At 60.8% G+C, this 13,542-nt stretch overlaps 1 protein-coding gene across 1 annotated transcript in view; it reads right to left on the reverse strand.

The window, feature by feature from the left end:
• Positions 1-342: 342 nt before the first annotated feature.
• Positions 343-13,542, reverse strand: part of PPP2R1A (protein phosphatase 2 scaffold subunit Aalpha) — a 41,504-nt gene continuing 28,304 nt past the window's right edge. The window contains exons 7-16 of the mRNA XM_042783180.1: positions 12,976-13,090; positions 12,755-12,825; positions 12,215-12,349; positions 8,840-9,013; positions 8,462-8,522; positions 7,637-7,791; positions 6,177-6,319; positions 2,636-2,727; positions 1,959-2,068; positions 343-558 (exon numbers count right to left, since the gene is read on the reverse strand). Coding sequence (XP_042639114.1) covers positions 343-558; positions 1,959-2,068; positions 2,636-2,727; positions 6,177-6,319; positions 7,637-7,791; positions 8,462-8,522; positions 8,840-9,013; positions 12,215-12,349; positions 12,755-12,825; positions 12,976-13,090 — 1,272 coding nt within the window. The remainder of the gene's footprint in view (positions 559-1,958; positions 2,069-2,635; positions 2,728-6,176; positions 6,320-7,636; positions 7,792-8,461; positions 8,523-8,839; positions 9,014-12,214; positions 12,350-12,754; positions 12,826-12,975; positions 13,091-13,542) is intronic.

A 13,542-nucleotide genomic window follows, 5' to 3' on the forward strand; every position in this document is an offset into this window, starting at 1 on the left:
GGGGGGGTCGCAGACAGCAGACCCCGGGGGACGGTGGGGGGGTCGCAGAGACAGCAGACCCCGGGTGACGGTGTGGAGGGGGTCGCAGACAGGAGACCCCGGGGGACGGTGGAGGGGGTCGCAGAGACAGCAGACCCCGGGGGACGGTGGGGGTGTCGCAGACAGGACACCTCGGGGGTCAGTGGTGGGCTGCAGGCCCACGGAGAACCTAGCGCCTTCCACCAGGCGGCGCCAAGGCTGCCCTCACCGAGACTTGTATCCTGAGCGCTCCCAATCCCCAACAGTAACGTGCTACTTCTGGCCAGCCACGAATTCTCAAACCCAGTAGAGGGACAGCTGGTGTCAGACGGCAAACAGGCTGGAGAGTGGGGCACGTCTGCCCGTCAGGGAAGCAGGCCCGGCCGCTGGCTCTGGTTCTCCTCCCCCTGGAGGTGGACAGCACTCGCGCCCTCCCGCGATGCTATTTCCACAGACGCCAGGGCTCGGCTCTGAACCATCACCCACAGTCCGCAGAGCCAGACTAGCGTTCGGCGGCGGCGGCAGGGCGAGCCGGCAGGGCTGGGAGCACGGAGGTACCCACAGACCAAGGCTCAGCCACAGAATGTGAGTGGGGTCTGGGGCCCGGGACAGCCAGCCACTTCTGTGAATGACAGTCTCCGAACAACTCATCCAGTCTCCTCCTTTGGTGACCAGCTTCTGAAGTCCCTGGATGCAGCCAGTGCAGTGCAGTGAGCTGGCGGGGTGCTCAGGCCGACCCCCTCCGTTTCGGAATGTACCGTCAATCCTAGTCCCTACAGGAGCTCTGGTAGCACAGTGCCTGAGACTGCTAACCAGAAGGCTGACGGTTCAAACCCACCAGCCACTCCTCAGAAGGAAGATGGGGCAATCTACTTCCGTAGTGATACTGCCTCAGAAACCCAATGACAGCTCACTATGAGTTGGGGCCAACTTGACGGCACATAACAACAAAACATGCCTGTTTACGAGCTCTGCTGGCATAGTGCCTAAGGCACTTGACTGCTAACCAGAAGGCTGGCAGTTCAAACCCACCAGCCACTCTGTGGAAGATTGGGCAATCTACTTCCATAGTGGTACCGCCTCAGAAACCCAAGGAGGGGTCGCTATGAGTCGGGTCAGACTTGACGGCACATAACAAGAAGAACATGCCTGTTTAAGGTGGGATGCATCTTGAGTCCTGCCCTTGTTGGAGGGTGTGCCTGAAGTCACCACCCTAAGCTTCCACGAGGGGATATACATATAACACACACACACACACACACACACACAGAGGAATGTTCTGGGGAAGTTCGCTCTCTTGCTCTGGGGTCCTACATTTGGTCCATCATCATCTCACCCCTGGACTTGAGACAGCAACTGTCATCTGATGCCAATTTGGGTTCCCCAACCCCTGCAACCACATGAGTTAATCCTCCAGACCTAGCCTCAGACCTGGGACCTGCCAGCCTCCACACCACGTGAGCCGTTTCCTTGGGAGTCTGTAGGTTCTGTGAGACATGACAGCCATGACAGCCAACTGCGGAACCCCAAGACGGGAGGGGAGTCCTGAGGGGGCAGGGGCTGATGTCAGAGCTGATGGAGCGGCACAGCTCTTTGGACAAGGTGGCCATTTGGGACATCTTGAACCTCCACCTCACAGGGACCAGCCTTGTGCTGACTTTTCTAAAAGAAATTATTCAAGCAGCTGGCCGTGGAGCCCGGGTGGGCCCTCGCCCTGGCTGTGGCTCCCCGTGAATCCTCCTCATTCTTGGGGACACACTGGGGGAACAGGTCCAGTTATAAGGCCTTCTCTAAAGAGAAGAACCAGCAACTGTTGTTTTGGAGCAAGTACAGCCAGGATGCTCCTTAGACGTGGAGAGAGACGTGGATGCGGCGATCCACCCCCAGCGGACATCATGCTGGTGAAGTGGAGGGTCAGCGGAAAAGTGGGAGACCCTCACCAGGATGGACTGCCACAACGGCTGCGACGACTGTGAGGAGGCACCGGAGCGGGAGGTGTTTCGTTCTGCGGTACCCGGGGCGGCCAGGCGCCGGAGCCGACTGATGGCACCTAACACCAGCAGCCCAAGGGACAGAACCGCGGCCCTGACACAGCCCGTGCCCAAGACCGGACGGCCAGCCACTTCTAGACCTTTATTTCTCTGTGAAAAGGAGGAAAAAAAAAAAACCAACACAGTTGACACAAACAAAACCACTGAGGGCGGAGAGGAGGGGGCTGGAGCAGTCGATGGGCGAGGGGTCCTGGATGCAGCAGCCAGTGCCCCGGACGCTCGTGCCTCTCCGTGGCTGGGCGGGGCCTCTGCCTCCCAGGATCGAGGCCCTGTCCCACCTGGTGCTCCCCTAGCAGCCCCGGAAGCGGACGGTGAGACGTCATCCCAGGCCAGGGAGAGGGCGAACCGTGCCGAGGGAAGGGGCCTGGGGTCAGACCATGCACGGGGATTGACAGCCGAAGGCCCCGACTGCCTCCCAGAGGCCGGTGTGGGCGCCTCGTCCAGCTTCAGGCCAGAGACAGAACTGAGGAGACAGGAAGCGGCAGGAGTCAAGACGTCGCCCCTGGCGGCTCCCGCCCACAGCCCGTCCTGGCAGACCCTTCCCCTGGGCCGACTCCCCGCCTCACCAGTCAGAGCCTCCTGGGCAAAGTACTTGACATCCACGTCCTGGTCTTGGGTCAGCTTCTCCAGGGTGGGCTTGACCTCACTCTGCAGCGTGCTGGGGGGGAAGGGCGAGGGGGTCAGCTGGGCCCCAGCAAGGAGGTGTCCACACACCTGCACGCACCGCCCCACAAGGTGGGCAGAGGCCTGGGTCTGGGACAGGTACACTATCTGTGAGCGGGAAGTCCCGGAGACTTGGGATCCAAGGACCTTCCAGGTCAGGGAAGGGGGTCTCTGGGCCCAGAACAGGCCCAGCAGGTCAGAGCAGCAGGGGAGGTGGGACACAGAACCACAGGCCCACAGTCTGTGAAGCCCGACGAATGGCGTCTCGCTCGGTGAACACGCATCACTGAGGTCCACTGCAGATTCACCAGCTGCTCCGCAGAAAGACGAGGCAGTCTGCTTCCACAAAGACTTACAGCCTTGGACACCCTGGGGGTCGCCGTGAGATGATGGCCACTCTCGATGGCAGTGGGCTGAGACCGTCCCAGAGCCCCCCGGGTGCACACGGTCAATGCGCTCAGCACTGAAAAGGCTGCAGGTTCCAGTCCATCTGGAGGTGCTACAGAGGAAAGGGCTGCTACCCGCCCCGGGAAAGCGGCCGCTGCAGACCCTGTGAGCACAGCTCTCCTCTGGCGCATGGGGGGTTCCACAAAGTGGAATGGCCTTGGCGGCAACTGGGTTTATTACATGTTTGGTGTGAAATGGTGCCGGGTCCCACGTTCTCGACTCCTGCCAACGTGGACCTTAGGCAGAGAGCAGACAGGAGAGTGGCTGGAGACGGAATCCCGTCGAGGGGAAGGGGACGGTCCCTCAGGGGAAAGGTTGGCCCCCTGGGAGCCCTGAAGACCCGTCACTGGCAGGCCCGGGGACCCAGGGAAGCTGCCTACACCGAGGGTCAGCTGTGTGGGCAAATGAGGACCTGGGGGGAGGGAGGGTGTGGAACGGGAGCGGCGGCTTCACTCCGCCCGTCTCCTCAGACCTCTGGCACCTCTCCCTCAGCTGTAAGAGGCTCCGGGCCCCGGTGAAGTCCGTTTCCCGAGTTAAAAGCAGACTTCACCCTGTCACTTTTTTTTTTTTCCAACTTTTTACTGGGATCTGGGTGAAAGCTTACAGAGCAAATTGGTTCTGCGCTGACAGTCCATACACATTTTAATTCGTGGCCCTGATTAAATCCCCACGGGTGACAGCTCTCTTCTCTGCCCACTTCCTCCCTGCGTCCACTTCCTTCATCCTTTCCCATCCCTTCCTGCCCTCTGAGCTCTCCCGGGCCAAAGGCTGCCCTTCTGATGCCGATAGTGGGCGTTCTCTGCCCTCACTCGGCTTCCCCTCACTCGCTTTTGGTTTGGGTTTTCGTGAGAAATTACCCGACAGGAAGGTCACCAGGCTGAAGGGACGCTCCTGTCGCGCGGCCCCCACCCGTCTGGCCGTAGGGGCCTGGGTGTCGGTGCGACACTGACCGGGTCTCCGCGGGGCTCCCACACTAAGGTGGACTAGGAAGGAATCCTGACAACGTCCTGAAAACCAGCCAGCGAGAGCCCGGGAGTCACGAGGCGCGGCCCCACGGCCCCGGGGTCGCCACGAGCTGGGTACTGACTCCGTGGCAGCCGACAGCCCCTGTGGAGCCACCGTCCGGCCCAACAGAGCAGTTTCCAGCCCCCCAGCGGTTTCTCATGCCCCCTTCTGGCTGAGTCAGCCGCCTCCCACCCACTGCGAACATGACCACCATTCTCGCTGCGTTTCTGACTCCTCGCGAGCCCACGCACAACAGAAGGAAACGCCGCCCGGGCCTGGCCAGCCTCACAGTCCCGGCCGTGCTTGGGCCCATCGCTGCAGCTGCTCGGTCGGCTCACCTCGGTGAGGGCCTTTCCCTTTTTCGGTGACCCTCAAGTTCACCGAGCAGAACATCCTCCTCTGGGGACTGGTCCCTCCTGACAACTTGACTGAGGTACGAGAGACAAAGCGTTGCGACCCTCACTTCTAAGCTGCCCTCAACGTCCCCTTGGCAGAAGTCAGCACTCATTTCTCTTGGCTAAACACCCGGGAAAGGAAGGACTCACAGGGCGCGTGTAATCCCTTCACTAGACTCTACTGATAGTCAAAATGACTACTGATTCGCAACCTCCCCGCGAGTACCAGCCGTTCTACACCCTCACTGACACCTTTGCTGCGGAGTCTTTTCTGAGCTGAGTCACTCTGAGGTAGCTCCCAGTGGCCCCACAGGACGAAGACCTGGAGGGCTGCTCCCACCAAGAAACCCCACTGGGCAGCTCGACTCTGGCACGTGGAGTGGCCGTGAGTCGAGACGGACTCCACAGCTGCTGACACCACGTCAAGCCCCCTCCTATGTTTACTGGCCATCTGGGACTCCTCTATGTCGAGGAGCTCTGGTGGCATAATGGTTAAAGCATTTGGCTGCTAACCAAAAGGCTAGGGGTTTGAACCCACCAGCCATTCGGCAGCAGAAATATGAGGTGGTCTGCTTTGGTAAAGACTGACAGCCTTGGAAACCCCGTGGGGCAGTTCTACTCTGTCCTCTGGGGGCACTGTGAGTCGGAATTGACTGCACGGCAGTGGGTTTTAGAGGTCTTATGCATCTTTCAGGAGCTCTGGTGGTGTAGTGACTAAGGCATTTGCTAACCAGAGGGCTGGCGGTTCAAACCCACCAGCCACTCCTTGGAAGGACGGCTGGGCAATCTACTTCCGTAGAGATACCACCTCAGAAACCCACGGAGGGGTCGCTAGGAGTCGGCTCCGACTCAACAGCAGTGCGTTGTGCATTTTTCACTAAATTTATCCCTGGTGGTATTTACCATTTTCTGTGCAACCGTACATGTTATTTTTATATTCGTAACTATGTAAATCCATCAGACAGTTTACTATGCAAATAAGGGATATAAACCCTTGCAGGGATTAGACAGTTCATAATGCAAATAAGGTGCCTACAGCTTACTGAGGGGATTGGTCAGTCTGTGGTCTTGGTGGGAGGAACAGCTGACAAAAGGGCTAACCCCACGGAGACTGAGGGGGGCCTCACCACCAGGAAGAGCCAGGAGTGGAGCACGCCCTTGACCCAGGGTCCCAGGGGCCAGAGCCCGCGAGCCGCACCACGGCAGGCGTCAGAGGCGCTCCGATGTGCCTGCGGCTGGTGCACCACACGTCTCCACACCCGGGGCTGCTGCCGGGTCGGTCCCAACCCAGTGTGACCCCACGTGCACCAAGGGTTTTCAGGGGCACACGGCCAGGCCTTTCTTCTGAGGTGCCTCTGGGTCGCCCTGAACCCCCAACTTCAGTGAACAGCCAGTGCACTCCCGCCTGCACTGCCCAGGGAGTGGCTGGGGGCACCTGCGAGGTAGGCCACAGGGCCTCTCCTACAGCTGAGGAAACCCCAGGAGGGGTCAAGGGCACACAGCAAGCAAGAGCAGCGACGGGCGTCCAACCCTCAAAGGTCACAGGCTAAGATGGGGGATGGGCTCAGAACAAGACCCTGCTGGTGTCCAGCCTCACCTGTTATCCAGGATGGGCCCTATCTTCTGTAAGGACTTGGCCACGTTGAAGCGGACGTTGGCGACAGGGTCCCCAGCCATTCGCAGGACAGTGGGCAGCATGTGCTTGGTGGTGATGTCCTGCCCACAGACCTCAGACAGCACCTGGGGGCCGGTGAGAAGCAGAAGGGAGATTACCCCAAAGTCATGGCTAACTCCCCAGTTCTCCTGTCCCCTGACCAGCTCACTTCACGAATCACTGGTTCTAGGGGGAAAACTGAGTACTATGGGGGACTTGAATCCAGAATTGCCCCCTGGGGAAGTTGTGCCTCATGAAGGTCCCCTCCCTGGGCCCCAGCACCTCCTAACACTCTCCTCACACCACGACTCCCTCCCTAGGACTCCCCCCACCCCCCAGCATCTCCTAACACTCTCCTAACTGAACGACTCGCTCCCTGGGCCCCAGCATCTCCTGATACCATGACTCCCTCCCCGCACCCCCAACGTCTAACACCTCAAATCCCTCCCTGGGGCCCCAGCACCTCCTAACACTCTCCTCACACCACGACTCCCTCCTGGGACCCCCAGGCCCCCTCCCCATTCTCCGAATTCCCTTTCTCCTCTGGCAGTGGACCCTGACTGCCACCCCAGGGATCTCCTCTAGTGCAAAGTCTGACACAGGAAGAGACAGTTGGAGCGTGTACCGACGGCTACTTCTAATCCCACCCCCCACTTCTAGCGATGCGCATGGTTTAATGCGAGGACAGTGGCCCGTGAGGCAATTGAACGACAGCATCATCAGAGGCAAGAGCACGTTCTGCCCCAGACACTGTCCTGAGCACTGTGCACGTGGAGCTGAGCGAATCCTCGGTCTGCAGCGCAGGCACCCGGGGCCAGCCCGAGCGTCACAGGGGAGAAGCTGAAGCCCTCGGCAGCTCAGTCACTTCCCAGGTGGCAGAGAGAGAGGGAGAAGCCAGGCTAGAGCCTGCACAGGAGCTCTGGTGGCCGAGTGCCTGAGGCATCTGACTGCTAACCAGAGGCCGGCGGTTCAAACCCACCAGCCAGTCCTCGGAAGGAAGGTTGGGCAATCTACTTCCGTAGTGATACCGCCTCAGAAACCCAAGGAGGGGTCGCTATGAGTCAGGTCCGACTCGACAGTGAGTTTGGTTTGGTGTTTTGGTGGAGCCTGCCTACGGAAACCTACCCCACAAACGAATACAAAGAGTTGGCCAGGATGGAGAGCGCTGCTCAGACAAGTCTGGAGATCACTGTGAAAAGCTCAAGTCTCGCCAGTCCTGGGTCTCCCCCAACTCAAGTCCCTAACCCCTAGAGAAGCCTGTGGCCCGGACTGGGAACCGGAGCTCCCAGCCCCAAGAACTCACCCCTCTGCCCTCAGCACCCCCCCTTCACCATCCTCAAGCATCCCTTCCTTGGAGACCCTCCGCCCCGAGGTCCGGGCAGGTGAGAGGGTGGGGTGCTCACGTTGATGCAGAAGAGCGTCGTCATGCGGTGCAGATAGTTGGGGTCCCCAGACATGGCCAAGACCTTGGGGATGATGGTGGCATGGGCCCACTCCTTCCCAAACTTCTCCACCAGCTTCTTCAGGTTGCTGGTGGCCGCCTCGCGGATGGCATAGACTGTAGAAGAGCGAGGGTGCTAAGAGGGCTGGGGCAGCGATTCCAGAGGGGACGGACTGAAGTGGGCAGGGAGTGAGAGTCACAGCCCGAGTGCTGCCTGACTGGTCCCCAGCACCAGGCCACGTGAGAGTCACCACCCTCTCGCAGTGGAGGGAAGCAGCGTGCACTCTGCGCTATGCAGCGAGCGTTTCCTTCCCAGAGCAGAGCCTCCATCGAGGGCCTCACTGGCAGATGGGCAAACAAGGGCTCCAAGGAGTGACGCGCCCAAGCACAGTCTTAGTGCTTCCAACAGTGCCTGGTACCACCAAGTGGGAACCTGGAGCTCAACCACTCTGAGTGGGGGGAAAAGAGCAGTTCTCACAGTGCCCCTGGGAGCTGGGGTGGCAAGACCTACACTTCCTAGCGTATCGTGGGGCTGGAAGATGGCAGTGACTGGCACACCCGGCTGACGTGGGCGCCACACAGGCCTGTCTGCTCAGCTGGAACTACGCTCCGCGCAGCAGGCCGCCCCTGGCTGATGTGTCCATAGCCGCCTCCTACCTGCCCTTCCCAGGATTCTACAGAGCAAGGAGCTGGCCTGCGGGGGCACCCAGGGATGGAGGAGCACCTCCGGCCACCTCCACTTTCCCCCCGCCCCAGGGGCCCCGGCCTCCCTGCTAAAGGTACTCACCGTGATCCACCAGCCAGGCCATGCACAAGGAGTTGAGCTTCTCATCAAAGAACTCCACACCCTGCAAGAGAGAGGTGGGACAGGGTCCCAGGCAAGGAGTAGGAGCTGTCAGTGACACGGAGGGCAAGCCCCCCACTGGGCCAGGACAGACCAGACGCTCCTCACCCGCCTCTGAAGTGCCCGTCGTCCCCCTCGACAACGTCTACTTCTCCTTCAGGGCCCTACTGCCCACGTCCCTTCCTCTGACTCCCTAGGGTCCTCATGCCTCCACTGAGCCCCACGGCCACGCAGAGTCCCATCCCCGGGGCGGTGGCCACGTCCCTTGCCCGGCACCAGCCCCCACAGCCCCTGTGTCCGCCCCCAGGCCTCCTCGCTCACCAGCTGTCCAGCCAGCAGGGGCATGTACTCAATGATGGCCAGCCGCACCCGCCACTTGGCGTCCTCGGCCAGCTCCACGATGGCAGGGAGCAGGGACTGGGACAGCTGCCGGATGCCGATCACCTCGTTCACACAGTCCAGGTTGGAGATGATGTTCAGCCGCACCTCGGGGCACTGCGGGGGCAGGGGGGTCTGAGTGGGCGCACTGCAGGGGGCCACTCGGGCCAGCGCAGCCAGAAGACGGGTCAGATGACCCAGGCACGGCGAGACCGCGAGCCTCGACGGCCAGGAGCACGGACACGGGGAGGTGCTCTTCTCCGTCGGCGCCGCCTGAGTGTATCCGGGGCACACCCACCCGGGAGGGAGCACCCTTTCCTGGAGGAATCCAAACTCGGACCGGCTAGGAAGCGAGCCCTTCCTCAGCGTGGGTGGGACCGAGCAGCCTGCAACTGGGGCGGAGGGGCTACATGCCCTTGTCAGAGGCCAGCAGGTCACTTCCAGCTCACAGCAACCACGTGTCCCACAGACGGACCGCCAGCCCGTCGTGGAGCAGCCTCAGGACCACTGCTCTGATCGAGCCCGCTGCTGCAGCCCCGAGTCGGTGCGTCTCACTGAGGGTCCTCCCTCATCGCTGAGCCTGCACCTTACCCAGCGTGGCGTCTTCCAGGGGCTGGGCCGTGCTGACAGCACCCGAGCCAGCAGCCGCACGCTCGGCACAGACCCCACACCGCGAGCAGGACAGCATTGCTCACCACAGCACTAGCCACAGCAGCCCAAGGCGGGAACCGCCCAACGCCCGCTCACCCCAGCACGGCCCCCCCACAGGGGACGCCACTCTGCACACAGGATGCAGTCGTGGCGCGTGGCCCAGCAGCGACGAGGCCTGAAAACACGCCCAGTGAGATCCGGCAGTCCCAGAAGGGCCAATGCCGTACGATCCCACTCCCGCGAACCACCTCCATCAGGCAAGTGTGTCGAGACACAAGTTGATCAGCGGTTAGCAAGGGTGACAGGGAGGCAGAAAGGGGGAGGCCTTGCTTAGGGGGTACTGAGCTTCTATTAATAAACCAAACCCACTGAGATCCAGTCAGTGATGACTCACAGCACCCCCTGAAGGACTGAGCAGAACTGCCCCAAAGGCTTTCCAAGGCTGTCAGTCTTTACGGAAGTGGACTGCCTCCTCTTTCTCCCACAGAGCAGCCGGTGGGTTCGAACCGCCAGCCTTTTGGTTGGTAGCCAAGTGCTTAACGACTGCCTCCCCAGGGCTCCTCTAGCACAACAGGGCGACTGACAGATACGTCACTGAAGACTGGGAGACCAGTCGACGGGCTTCCTGACCTGTGAGAAGGGCCCCCGTCAGACGTGAAGGACAAACGGTGCTGGCACGTGGCCAGCTCCACCAGGCTCTACGTCCTTGCCAGAAGGCCCTCCTCTCCCCGAAGGAGGTTAAAAACCAGACCAAACCAAACTCACTGCCATCGAGTCAATTCCGACTCATAGCGACCTCCTTTGGGTGTCCAAGGTAGTAAATCCTTATGGAAGTACATTGCCCCGTCTTCCTTCTGTGGAGTGGCTGTTGAATTTGAACCACCAACCTTCTCGTTAGCAGTCAAATCCCTTAGGCATTGTGTCACCAGAGCTCCCTGAGGTTAGCAGTGCGCAATTCCAAAGTAGAACCACGGTGAGTGCCCACGTGGGTCTCAGCTCTGAGGTGAGTGACAGCCATGTGCCCCAACAATCACAATGCAGCTTCTTTGTTCTTTTTAGTGAAACTGAAATGTGACCGGATGCTTTTTGGTGACAGCATTTCTTCCCTCATGCTATCATGTGTATGTGTGCCCACACACGAGAGACACGGAGAGCCAGCCAGCCAGGCAGGCACGGAGAGAGGCCGCCACCTGGCCTGGGCCTTTGCGAGCACAGAGCTATTCCAACAAGATGCTGCCGGCACAGGTCCCCCCATTCGCCCAACCACCACCAGGGCAAGCACCAAGGGGCCTGCCAACCACACGGTCCCTCCTGCCCCCGGGCCGTCTCAGCTGCGCCCCAGCCCCCGCCTCAGTGCTCCACCAGGCTCCTGCAGCCCCCGGTTGCCGATCCTGCCCTCTGGCCACCTCTCTTCGTTCCTCTTTCTTGCTAACCCCCGTGCTACTTCCTGCCACCCAGACCGGATCCAGCCCCGCCACTGCCTACGACTCAAGTCCTCAATCCCGGCCTGGTGGTCACCCCAGCGCCTCTCCAGCCCTCCGCCAGCGTCTCTCTCATCCTGTCCTCCAGACTCAACTGCTCGCTGCCATCAGGTGGCTGGCCCTGGCTAACGGGTGTCTGGGGTGTGAGCAGACAGGCCGAGTGGCCTACTCTCGGTCCTGCCCTCCGGAGGACGAGGCCTGCTTGGTCTGGCAGCTTTGTTTCATGCGGGTTGAGAGATGCAAGGGTCAAGGAAGCCAGCTCGGGCCAGAGGCCACGTGCTACGGCCGGGAGACTGAACCCACCAGTGCAGAACCAGCCCAGGAGTCCCTCGGTGGCGCAAGTGATGAAATGCTTGACGATGAACCAGAAGGTTGGTGGTTCGAGCCCACCTCAGCAGAAAGGCCTGGCTCTGCTTCCCAAAGGTCTAGCCTTAACAACCCTCGGGAGCCCACTCACTCTGAGAACACGGGGCTCGCCACGAGTCGCACGCAGCCGGCTGATGAGCGGTTTGGTTTTTTGGTTAGGGTAGTACCACCCTCCTCTCAGAGAGAAATAACCCTCTCATGTAAGCTGCTGTCTCAGAGTCTCTGTTACAGCAAATAACACCTTCAGCTGCTGCCTGAAAGGTTTGAGGTTCAAGTGCACACAGACACATCTCGGGACAAAGACCCGGCAACCACTTCTGAAACATCAGCCACTGACAACCCCATGGACTCCGTCCTACCGTGACCCACAGGGAGGCACCGCAAGTCGGAACCACTCAACAACTGGTTATTACAGCCTTGGACCCTGCCCTGAAACACATGAACCCGCACGCACTTTCATCACAGCACCTACGTGTCACTGGGATCGTGGGCCTGTCTGTCTCCACGGCCAGCCTCCTTTGAAGGTCTATGGGGATTCAAACGGTCTTACTCATTTCTTGCTATTTTTAATGTCCAGGAAGGGCACCTTGGTGGCAATGGTAATCAGTCAGCTGCCACCTAAAAGGCAGTCTGAACCCACCCAGTGATCCACGGGGAAGAGACCTGCTCCTGTAAAAACTGCAGCCTCGGAAGCCCTGTGGGGCAGTTCTCTGTCCTGGAGGGTCACTGTGGCTGGGACCAACTCGCCTGCACCAGCAGCAGCCCCGCTGCCCAGGGAACGCCCCCTGCCGGCCCTGGCCGCAGCCCCCGGAGCCCTCACCTCGTCCTTCAGCTGGGCCAGGAAGAGCGGCAGCAGATGCTCAATGGTGTTGTCTTTGCCGAGGATGGGCGAGAGGCCCATGATGACCGAGGCCAGCGCCGACTTGACGTGCTGGTTGGCGTCCGACACCAGCTCCTGATGGGGAGAAGGAAGGGGGCCACGCGGGTCAGGGAGACCCGCGGCAGCAAGTGGCCAAGCAGCCATCAACTCCTCACAACCCGTTCCCCCTCCCAGAGGTCCTGGCGGACGGGCACGGGCGTCCTCAGGGGCCCCATGGGCCCAGAGTGACGTGAGCTCCCCTCCCGGCAGCCCCCTAGTCCCAAAGCTCTCTGGACAGACAGAGGCAACGGCCTCTCAGGGGGAAGCCCTGCCCCCTCCGGAGCGGCCCCACGCCTCGCACTCTGCCCGCCATCAGGACCCTGAATTGCTTTGCACCCTCCAAGGCTGGGCAGCTTGTCTGCATCTCTCTGGCCACCCCGGAAGCCCAACTCCTTCCCTCGCAGCTCAGACCTGCTCCAGGGCGCCCACCGATGCCCCTACCTTGATGCAGGGCAGGATCTGTGTCATGATCACGTTCTCCCGGCAGTCGGCAGACAGGTTCTCACAGAATTCTGTGGGTGCGGAGGGGAGGCAGGGAACAGTGAGCATCTGGGTTCCATCCCGGCCCCGACGCCACTCCCCTGCCCGCCCAGCCCCGATGCTACCCGCCCAGCCTTGACGCCCCCCCACCCCCCTTGACTCTCCTGGGCGCCAGCACCAACCTTTGACCTTGTGGGAGGCGGCGGCCCTCACCTCGGCCTCACAGTCCTTCATCAGATTCTGGAAGGCAGGGACCAGGTCCGTCTTGGTGATCTCAGGCCCCACTGCTTTCTGCAGCTGCAGATGGGAAAAGGGGAGGGGAGAGAAAGGTGTGGCAGTGCCCCCACCCCCTTCCATCCTGTTAGCCGTGCACCCCACAAACAGGCTGCGTGCAGTCTGCACACGTCCCCAGGTCTGTGAGTGTCTGTGTCACGGAACACCCAAACAAACGAGTAAAGACCCGGGTGCCGAAGATACTGACGACGAAAGGCACCAACAGTGAGCACTAAAAACAGGAAACATGACGTCATAGACTAGGACAGAGCTGTAGAAATGGACTCCGAGCCAATGAGGCCACAATCAAAGGAAAGACAGAGAAACTGGGAGAAAGAACACAGGCGACCATCAGGTTAAAGCATCCTCCTGACACCCCGCCCCTCCCCCAGACACCCAGCCCCCTACCCCCAGACCCTCTCCCGATGCCCTCCACTTTACCCCCAGACACTCTCCTGACGCCCTGCCCCTCCCCC

Source organism: Orycteropus afer, unplaced genomic scaffold (genome assembly GCF_000298275.1).
Source record: "Orycteropus afer afer isolate SDZICR_OR568_19922 unplaced genomic scaffold, OryAfe1.0 scaffold00718, whole genome shotgun sequence".
Classification (NCBI taxonomy): domain Eukaryota; kingdom Metazoa; phylum Chordata; class Mammalia; order Tubulidentata; family Orycteropodidae; genus Orycteropus; species Orycteropus afer.